At 47.4% G+C, this 11,073-nt stretch overlaps 1 protein-coding gene across 8 annotated transcripts in view; it reads left to right on the forward strand.

Moving 5' to 3' along the window:
* The window catches only part of Mical2 (microtubule associated monooxygenase, calponin and LIM domain containing 2), a 231,139-nt gene that overhangs the window by 204,597 nt on the left and 15,469 nt on the right, over window positions 1-11,073 (forward strand). For 6 of the 8 annotated variants that reach the window (XM_023719407.1, XM_023719410.1, XM_023719408.1 and 3 more), the window contains 2 exons: window positions 638-730; window positions 3,963-4,056. In XM_023719407.1, coding sequence (XP_023575175.1) covers window positions 638-730; window positions 3,963-4,056 — 187 coding nt within the window. The remainder of the gene's footprint in view (window positions 1-637; window positions 731-3,962; window positions 4,057-11,073) is intronic. The other 2 variants (XM_023719405.1, XM_023719406.1) reach the window with 1 other exon arrangement.

An 11,073-nucleotide genomic window follows, 5' to 3' on the forward strand; every position in this document is an offset into this window, starting at 1 on the left:
GTGTGTGTGTGTGTGTGTGTGTGTGTGTATCTGCCTGCCTGCCTGCCTGCCTGCCCGGCCCCTGCCTGTGTCCCTGTGTTTGCCTGCCTCTCTATCCCAGGTTCATCATGCCTGAGCAGTAGGGCAGCAGACATGTAAAGCATAATTCTTATATTATTTATATTATTCCTGTACCCAGTCAGTACTCAGTGAAGCTACTCCTACTTGAATACACACACACACAACACACCCCTCCTAATAGTTATATATTAGCAAACCTAATAGCTATATATTGCTACTTAAATTCATATTTACATTAAAATAAAATGTTATTTCTTTTCTACCCTTTATTTCCAGTACCAAATAGGCTAGTGGCATCTGTATTTTATGCAGCATAGATATAGGTCACTTGTGTCACTGCAAAAAATCTTACGGACCTTATTATTCCAGCAGTGAAGCAATGGTTAAGAGCCATGGGAAAGCTGGGGATATAGCTCAGTGGCGTAAGCGTCTGCCTGGCAAGTGCAAGGTCCTGCATTCGATCCCTAGTACTGCCAAAAATAAAGAAATGAAGAACCATGGGAAAGGTGGTGCTGTTTTGTGAATTTCAATCCCATTTTTCTCAGTCCTGTTTTTTCTTCTCTATTGGTTTCCATAGGAGAAGAAGACACTCAAAAAAAGAAGGAAGCTGGAAAAAGCAACAAAGCAGTTGGTCAAGCAAGAAGAATTGAAAAGACTTCATAAAGCTCAGGTCAGAAAACCAACCTGACATGAGTGAATGGGCCTGAGGCCGGGGTCCCCGGAATCGAGATGGGAAAGCCCTTTGAGCATCTGCACTGGCTTGGGGTGAAGGCAGGCTGGGGAAAGGCAGCCTCTCTTCTCCAGGTCTGTGGTCCTCCTAAAGGCTCCAGCCCCATCCCTAGTGGAGCTCTAGGACCAGGGAGCCCAGGTCCTGAGCTAGACCACGCCCAGCCACCTCCTGGACCACGCCCAGCCACCTCCTAGGCCACACCCAGCCACCTCCTAGGCCACGCCCAGCCACCTCCTAGACCACGCCCAGCCACCTCCTAGGCCACGCCCAGCCACCTCCTAGGCCACGCCCAGCCACCTAGACCACACCCAGCCACCACCTAGACCACGCCCAGCCACCTTTCCTTGCACAGTCAGGGTCCTGAAAAGCAAGGCTGAAACAAGAGCCAGCTCATGGCCTGGGGGCTTGCTAGACCCCACTGGCATTTAATGATTACCTTCATTTCATCTTCTCTGAGGGCACAATTCTTCCACCAACCTCCGACTGGGTCTTTGTTAAGCTGACAGCTATGAGGGGCTGTCTGCATGGAAGGATTAGCTGAAGACTTAAGTATCCAGCCTCTAGCAGAGATTTCATGACCTAGCAGTTTACTCCAGTCATTTCTGCCTGAGGTGTTCTGCTCAGCTCTATCAGAGATAGGAAAAGCCAAAACAGAAGGTCTGGACAGTCCCTGTCTACCTGATGATCCCAAGCAAGCCTTGGATTTCTGTACAATAGGACATGGAATGACCACTTAATCCATTTACCCTTCCATCACTCTCTCCAGTTATGCCATTTGTCTGCCCATGGAATCCTGGGTGTTGGTCACCTGCCTAGTACTGTAACAGAACACCTGAGATAATCAAGTTAAACAGATGAAAGCCTTATTTGGTCTCACAGCATCAAGGTTCCAGTTTGTGATCAGTCAGCCCTGTTACTCCAGGCCGGCCGGGGGCAGCACATCATGGCGAAGCGCCCAAGCTTAAGCACCTTGCTCACCTTCTGGTGGCCAGGGAGCGAAGAGGGATAAAGAGGAGACACTGGGGCCTCAATACAGAGTCTACTCCAAAAGCACAGCTCCAGTGACCTGAGTTCTAGCGGGCTACATCTTAAGGTTTCTCTGCAGAGGACCATCAGCTGAGATCAGGCCTGTGACCCTGGGACTGTGGGGGCATTCCAGACCCACACTATACCATGGTGTGAGTTGTTCGTACCAAGAAGGAAGTGTCTGAATCCAGTCCCCTGTACCCTTCCTGGTTGCTGACTCAGGAGCCACCTGCACTCATGGACAGAGACAACTCCTACGAGCTCTCTTCTGTCTCAGCTTCTAAGACAGGCTGCCTTGGAGTGTTTCAGTGTTTACCTCTAAGAACAAAACAAGTCTTTATTTATGCTACCGATTGGCAAACTTGGCCAATTCAAGGGCAATGAGAGCAGACTTGCAGTGGCTTTTTGTGTCCTAGCCCGCCAGCACCTGGGGCCACCCTTCTTGGTCTCTTAGTTCTTAGCTCATAAAGCATGGCCACTGGGTCAGCCTGCTTGGGTGGCCACAGCAAATGCCACTGATGGACTGGCTTATACAACAAGCATTTATTTCTTCACCGTTTTAGAGACATAAAGTCCGAGCTCAAGGTGCTGTCTGGTGAGGACTCTACCCTGGCTTGGAGACAGGTGCTTCCCCACCCCTTCCCCCGTGTCCTCACATGGTCTTTTTCAGAGCAAAAGCAAAGGCTAGTGTGTCTCTTCCTCTTCTTACAAGGACAGATTTTATCAGATGAAGGCCACACCCTTATGACCTCACTTAACCTTTAATACCTCCCTGCGAGGCCTGTCTCCACACACAGTCACACTGGGAGTTAGGGTCTGAACCTATGAATTTTGCAGGAGTATAGAGCAACCAGGTAGCTATAACTGGATAATAACAAGTTATTATTAGTAAGGTCATTGAAATGTCTCTATTCTTTAGCAATTCTATACCATACCACCAAGAGATGGATTTATAAAGATAGAATTGTCTTTAAAAGAGAGACAGGAAAGGAGCACAGTAGCATCCCCCTATACTTTACATTTTGAGTTTGGGGTTTCTATGCTCATAGCTGGGAAAATAAGAATCAGGTGGCTGCTAGGACGCCATCCTGGTTAGATGTCCTCTTAGGGCCAGAGGTAGCTCAGCTCCTGCACCCAGGACTCCAGGGGAGATTTAGGAGGATGTGGGGCTGAAAAGGAAGGGGAGCAAGAGGGTCAGAGTACATGAAGGTGGCACACAGGCGCTCCCCCTGCCTTTAATCTACCTGTTCTGCCAGGTGCAAAGGCTGTTCTGCCAAGGAATGCGCCCTTGGGCAGCGTGGCATGAGAAAGCAGAGCTCGTTGATGGGGAGAAACAGAACTTACAGCCGCCCCCAGCTGGTGCCTCATAGACCCAACAGGGTTACCTAGTGAGAAAAGTAAATGAACAAATGCAGACCTGAACCTCACCATGGTCCCAACCTTTCCTAGATGTTCATGGAGAATGTAAAGTGTATGAGATTCTCCTGAAGGGGCTCAATAGCTTGTGTCCCGTCTTCACAACTTGTTGGTAACAAAGCCACGGTGCGCGTCTGTGGCAGTACCACTGTGGCATCAGGCTGTAGAGCAAGAAAGAGCAAGTGCCGTTCATAGCTAAGGACAGGAGCAGGACAACCCACAACACCAAGCCCCAAGAGCTGGCCCAGGTCTCCTGTCCAGGCCACCTTGTCAGGAAACAGTCTTGTTCTTCCTGGGACATAGAATGTGAGCGGACACTATGTTTGTCTTAGCCCTACTCCTTACTCTGCATGGTAGCTGCAGCCTGGTCATTTGTCATGACCATGGTCAGAGGCTGTAGACTCTGAAGAGTCCCAGTACCACAAGCACCACCCAGCTCCTATCTTTGAAAGTAAATGAATGTCTGGTATGACTGGCCGTGTCACAGGAAAATGTCTTAATGTCTACTTGGGGGCAGATGGAGCTTAAACTTACGTGCTGCCTCCATGCTTCATGATACTTAGTAGAGAGGGAGGCATCTTGGTGTGGCCTTTGGGGTGCTCAGAGGTCCATGCCCAGTTTACCAGGGCAGCAACATCACTCTTTCTCCTGGAGAATCAGCAACAGAATCACTTTCCTTACCTGACTCTGTGTCCAAGGCCCCCTGTGACATGTGATCCTGGCATTTCAGGCCATCCAGAGGCAGCTGGAGGAAGTGGAAGAGCGGCAGAGGGCATCCGAGGTCCAGGGCGTGAGACTGGAGAAGGCCTTGCGAGGAGAAGCAGGTACAGTGGCCATCTGAGCAGCTCTGTGCTGCAGGCGTGGGTCTAGTCCTTCATCTGAGAATAGTGCTCGTCTTAGTATGGGCCACACAAGGGAAACCCATCATCCACTTGGGGTTTGTCACCATGGACTGGTGGCGCTAAGTCTGTGCTGCTTCACTCTTTAAAAGCCAAACTGATATTGCCATTTGAGATTCCTCCTGGCCATGATCAGCCTTGGGCTTGTAAATAGACTTCTGGTAGACCCAGCTCTGCTGACTCAAATGAATGTTCTTTGCAATGTAGGATTTAGGGTAAATTCAGGAGAAATCATGGAGGATTCAGGCAATGCTGGTGACTCAAGGCCCAGAGTTAAAGTCCTGGTCTCTCCTTTTTCTTTCTAAGCCTTGAGCCACTCGCTTCATAAACTTTCATCTTCTCATCTAAAATGGGAACAGTCCTGGTTTCCTACATCACAAATAAGAAATGAAGATTTGCAGGGCATGGTGGTGCACACCTGTAATTCCAGCACTCAGAAGGCTGAGGCAGGAGGATCTCCATGAGTTCAAGGCCAGCCTGAGCTACACAGTGAGGTCCTGTCTCAAAAAAGGTTAAAGAAGAAATTCCACCACAGTGCTTAATTTAATTAGCACATGGCCCAAGGCAGAGCAGCGGATGGTAACCATCTCACTGAGGGCTTCAGATTCCTCTGTTCAAACACAGTGCTCCTCTGGAGACAACTCTCCATGTGCTAGATGTCCAGCACAGTCTGTGTGGTAGTTTCTGCCTTGAGAAGTTTATAGTGTACTCAGGATTCAGACATGCAAACAGATCAGCCTCAATGTAGCGGGACAAAGCAATGAAAACAGACCCAGGACCTGAGGCCCTGGTCGTGGGAGGGGATCTGGGAGGGGAAGTGGAAAATGCGCAGCAGGAGAAGGGGGTCCACAGAGAGGGGGGCAGCGCCGCCAAGGCCAGGACGGAAGACACTTTAACAAGAGGAGCCAGCAAGGAGTCCTCAGGTACAGAGTGACAAGGACATCTATGTTTTCCGGACACTTTCCCAGCAGCCCCATGGCTGAGGCACGGGAGGGGCACTTGGAGTGTGCTGCGGGGGGCTGTTTCTGGTTTTTTGCCGTATAGCCCTTGGTCTCTGAACAGGGGTCTCTAAACGTGAACAATGGAACGCTGAAAATGCATGTCCCTGGGTGCATAGTGTGACCGGGTGAACCCTCTAGTAGAGGGAAAGCCTCTCCACTCTGTTCAAAATGCAAATTACCTGAGCATGATGACAGTAGCAAGGCAGATCCAGACCCTCCCAGGCCTGAAGCTCGAGACTCGTAGAGGTGGGAGAGTTATTTCTAGAACCTCCCAAATGGCCCCCAAAGACAGAGTCGGTAGCTACGATAGCGACATGTTTCCCTTGCCAGCAACTAGCAGGGAAATGTTGGGAGGCAGACTTTGCCCCTCTGGGCCTCCGTTTCTTGCTTGTGAGGCCAGAGGGATGGTCATTCCTGTTCCTTGCATTTGTAGTAAAGATTAGTGAAAACATTTACCTACAAGCTCACCCGGGACCTAGCCCATGGTAAATGATTAGCCAGCGTTTGTTCCTTCTCTTACTAAATTACTCTGTGGACTTCCTTGTAAAGAAAACCCACATTTGTCCATCTGAGTTAGCCTTCTTTATAAAAACAAAGAGTGTGTCTTGCTGCTTGAACTGAGTCACTGAGCCGCCTGGATAGCTGCTCTTGGGACTTTCTGGTGGGCTGAGCTGCCCTGGTTTGGTGTATGGCAGTACTCCTAATCAAGGAGGTTCTGCTGCTTGGCTTGAGGAATCTGGAGGGAGCCTCAGGAATGAAAAGGACATAGAGGGAATCTGGGGCATGTTTCACTTGGCTGTCAACGACACATGCTGACGCTTGACATGGTAGGGAAAGCGAACTGTAGGCATCAAAGAGCCGTGTGCTCAAATTCTGTGCCTTCCCATGGAGGCCAGTTGTCCCGGGGGAGCGACCTAACTGCTCTGGCCTAAGAAGTCATAATAATCTCCACATTCTATATGACACCATTTGGAGGACTGGGGTGTTGTTGGGCAAAATACCAGTGTCTAGGGGCCGGGGAGATGGCTCAGTGGAATAAGTGCTTTCCTGGCAAGCGCAAGGGTCTGAGTTCAATCCCCGGTTCCGCGAAAAAAAATACCAATGTCTACTATGTTGTAGACCCTCGAAGAATGCCACCCACGCTTACCTTACAAAATATTAAGGATCCACACACATACGCTTTTAAAGAATTATCTAATTGTTATTGCTTGAAATTTAAATTATAGGTGCCATTTATAAAGCTTCTGAAAATCTCCCTCATCTCCAAAGGAAGGAAGGAAGGAAGGAAGGAAGGAAGGAAGGAAGGAAGGAAGGAAGGAAGGAAGGAAGGAAAGAATAAGCTATTTTGATACCTAAGGAAATCTGGCCAGCTGGTAGGGTATTCAGAGGTGTGCCAAACTAGCCAGAAGATGGATTCTATTCATTCCCTTTATATCATTGGTAATTTAATTCCGCTGTTAAGTTTATGGGCCTCTTTTCTCCTTGAGTGTCCTCATGGGGGTGACAGATGCAAATCCACAAGGGGCTGGAGACAAATAGAGTCAAGTCAAAGAGAGCAGCCCCAAAGGAGACCGAACGGAAGCTATGCAAGCCAGGCCATCCAAATTAATACACTCTAACCCATAATAACATTTGTGCAATAATAATATTCCTTTGCGTCCAATATTCTATCTAGCCCCTTTAAGAGATTGGCCTGTTGCTTAATGAATGACCAATGCTTATTAGGTTAAGTTGTATTTGAGCTGGCTTGTGCTGCTCCAGCTCCAATGATTTAATGGGAATTATTTAATAGGTATTATTAGGATAATTAGAAAATGATCACAGTTAGGCAATAATATTGAGCTATAAAGGTTGTGAATAACCAAATTTAGAGACAGGCCTGAAAACAGGAGTAGCCTGCGACAGTTAGGCAAGGCTCCTCTAATAATTCTGTGAGCCGGCTGAAAAAGTCTTTTGTTCCAGGGAGTTATTCATTAGTCAAGCATTGAATTAGAGGACCATGGGGGTGGGGTGGGGGGGACCAAGGGCCCTGATGGCTGATGAGCAAAATGAGGCTTTGATGAGCTCCTAATTGTCGTGACAACAATCCCGGCTTTCTCTTTTTCTAATAGTCAGAAATAAGCTCCCTGTCTGCCCCCCAGGATGGGTTCTCTCACGCACCCATTTTGCCCAGGAAAGAGAAACAGAAATCTGTTTTTCTAAAAATCTACCCTAGATGATAAACCGTTATGTTTTACACAGTGTGTGTGTGTGTGTGTGTGTGTGTGTGTGTGTGTTAGACATTTTTAACAAAGGCTGTGGAGTCACCTGCAGCCCCAGGTGTCCAGGTGAGGACCAGGATGTGTTGTGGCCCGATTCCCCAGGGTGTCCCTCCTGTCTGCAGGGAGGCCGAGTCTGGCCTGGCCAGCTGCTGAGACTCTTCTTCATCCAGGCATCTGTGCTGCCTGTGGCTTGTTGGTTGTCAAGGTGGGGGTCACTGTTACGAACTGGACTTCCCAGTCTGGCACGAGACCACCATCTAAGTGTCGGTGGCCGGATGCCGAACCTGGGCTTTCTCATTACCTGGAGATGAGTGAAATCTGGCAAAAACTGACAGCGGCTGCAAAGGAGACGAGAGGCTTCCTCCAGGAATGCGGAGGAGCGTTACTTCTCCCACAGGGCTTTACTCCATTGACTGGCCTGTTGGCCACGGTCAGCTTCTTGCCTCTTTTTGAAGCCCACCGATTTCACCTTCACAAAGATCGAGGGATTTGCAAATCCCTCTGCTGAGCGAGGCCTCCAGCAGATGGCAGCAGGGACTCGCACGTGAAGGAGAAATTTCAAGGCAAACCCAGCCGGGAGGAGGGAGCAGTTAGGCTGGCCCTCCTTGGTTTTCATCTTGAGGGCTGCTGAGAAACAGAAGGAATTGCACTTCCTAGATAACGTGACAGCAGAGAGTCCTGGAAAGGACACAGGTATTAGAATCAGACACCTCTGAGTCTGAATCTTGATGTCGCTGGTGTACGATGGTTACCTCTCTGCCAAATTTTCTCATCTGTAAAATGGGCCCAGCAATACCCACCCCATGGGAACGATGTGAAGAATTAAATGATACAAAGTTAGTAAAGCGCCTGGCCAAGGGTTGGCATATCAATGATGTTCAAACAATTGTGATTCCTGTGCTTTCTTTGTATGTCCCTATACCGGAAAACCCAACTGGATGATCCACAACTTCTCAAACTGTATTCCCTTGTTCATGAACTCACATTCATTTATAACTTCATTCCCTAGAAAAGACTGAACCTGGTTTCTATACGTACACATAATACGTGCAACTCACAGGCTCGGTCCACGTGAGAGTCTCAGTGTAGCCTCAGATGTTATCCTGTAACAAAACAACAATTCAGCACACGCGGTTCAAAAGGAGAACCGAACACCATGGTTCTGCTGTGTGCCTTTTTGATAGTCTGCCAGACATGTGGGAATGGGTTTTGGGGAACGAATATCCTTCAGGAAACCCCCATAACTGTTCTCCAAGAGACACAGTGAGTTCAAGGTTACACACTCTTGTCAGTCCTTACCCATGCTGGTCATTATGCTGTCAGTAGTCCACCGAGCAGGGGAAGGGTTGAGGTCCCTCTGTGATTCTCAAGGAGTGTGAATTTGGGTTACCATCAAAATGGAACACAGAAAATATCTTATCATCTAATGAAATATTATGTAACAGGGCTGGGGAGATAGCTCAGCAGTCTAAGCACCTGCCTGGCAAGCACAAGGTTCAGAGTTTGATCCCCAGTCCTGCATGTTGTACCAGCCCCATCCCCAGACGCGCTAAGCTGGCCACCAAGACTGGGCCTGTTGGTGCGCACCTGTAATCCCAGCACTGGGGAGGCTGAAAACAGGAGGATCACTATGAGTCTGAGCTGCATAGTGAGACCCTGTACCAAATACATAAATAAAAAATAAAATATATTCTAACAAAGTGGGACATTGTCAGGAAAGAACACTAATCTAAGGAATGGCCAGGAGTAATAGGAATCCAAAGTTCATGAAACAAACAGGGAGTGCTAGGCATAAACAGTAGAATTGGGTGCATCAGGGGAAGGGAGTTTGTTGCTCCCTAGCACAGCAAGGTGGCACAGGCGGCCTGTCCCCAAGTCCTAGGCGGGCTGTGCTGGGCCCAGATGGCACCTGTGTATACTAAGGACTGTGCTGCTGCTCAGGGGCCCAGGGCAAAGAACTTGACAGTTTGCACAGCAAGTGGTAAATGGATCCATCCTCTCTTTCCAGGACGTGAGTAGTTGTGCTGAGCCCCACTGTGGTATCCTGACCTAGTTCTCAGAATTCTCTACCTGATTAGGCACAGAAGTGGCTCAGGGTCCACATAGCTTGGCTCCCTGAGCAAGCTGCGCTAGGGTGATCCGAGCCTGTGGAAGGCCGCCCCCCTCAGCAGATTGCAGCCTCCCATCTGTTGGGTGTGTTCTGTGCCCAGCCTTGCTGGCCACTCTGGTAGGTCAGGGCCCTTTGTGTGAGCCAGATGTTGAGGAAGCAGAGCTCTGTGTCCACAGGACATAATGAATGGCAAGCCGCCTGAGGTGAGTTTTTAAAACAAAAGACAGGTCCCAGGATGGAACACACCTGTACACTCAGCTACTCCGGGGCTGAGGCAAGAGGATCACAGTTTGGAGGTTAGCCTGGCCAATTTAGAAAGACTCAGTTTCAAAATTAAAAAATAAAAAAGTAGGACTGGGGGTGTAGCTCAGCAGTAGAAGACACTATGGCCAAACCCCAGCGTTATGCTATAGCTTGTAGGTAGAACAATTATCTGATACATGCAGGTCCTGAATTCAGTCCCAGGTGTCCACCCAGACATACAAAGACAGAATAAGCAAAGAAGGACTGAAACAGATAGATAAAACCAAATATGTAACAAAAACTTTAAAAGATAAAAGAATTCAATGAACATTAATCCTACTAATCTTAAAAGTTGGTGATACAAGTATGCTATACCAGTCACCATATTAGAAAATTAAAAAGGAAAAACTTCACTGTATTGTCTATAAAAAGGGGCCGGGGAGATGGCTCAGTGGAGTAAGTGCTTCCCTGGCAAGTGCAAGGGCCTGAGTTCAATCCCCAGTTCCGGAAAAAAAACAAAACAAAAAAAACAGGAAAATATTGTCTATAAAAGAAGGACAGTGGTTTGACAACATGCAAATCTGGACATCTGAACGACTACTTTGAAGATAACATCATGCAATAGAGCAACCATTGTTGAATTTCTATTACTTTGTTTAGTGAAATTTTGTGTCATTTCTAATGCTGTATTTTCCTATCACTATTTTGTAGTCTTTTAAAAAAAAAGACTTATTTGGGGATACAAAAAGATTTTAGCAAAAGAAGCAATAGGACTTTCTTAATTTTAGGGCTAGCTTCTAAAACCCTCCAACAAACATCCCTATTGAATAGAAGCATTCACTTAAGAATCAGTCATAGGTTGCCTGTCCTTACATCTTCTGTTCTAATAGCGCAGGACAGCCCAGCCAGTCCAGTGAGACAAAGCAGGAAAACATAATATTTGCAAAGGAAGAAAAACATTCTTATTGTTTCCAGATGATAGGTTGCCTGTATGGAAAATCCAAGTGAATGTACAAATAAACTATTAGAAACAGTCAGAGCCAATAGTGCAGTCACTAGATGGAAGAATAAACTCGAAAAATCAGTTGTATTTCTGTGCCTCAGCACCATCTTTGTCACCAATGAAATGCAATGACCAAAATGAGATCACTTATAGTAACATTGAAAATAAAAATAGGTAAATCTACCAAAAAGTGTATACTACTTTTAGAGAGCTGATTTTTAATGCTTTACTAAAAATCACCAAAGAAAGAAAACATAATCTCACAGGTATAAACACTAGCTACAAAGCAGTGTAGCACTGTAGACCTCAGAAAATAAGTGATTC

Source organism: Octodon degus, unplaced genomic scaffold (genome assembly GCF_000260255.1).
Source record: "Octodon degus isolate 3935 unplaced genomic scaffold, OctDeg1.0 scaffold00067, whole genome shotgun sequence".
Classification (NCBI taxonomy): domain Eukaryota; kingdom Metazoa; phylum Chordata; class Mammalia; order Rodentia; family Octodontidae; genus Octodon; species Octodon degus.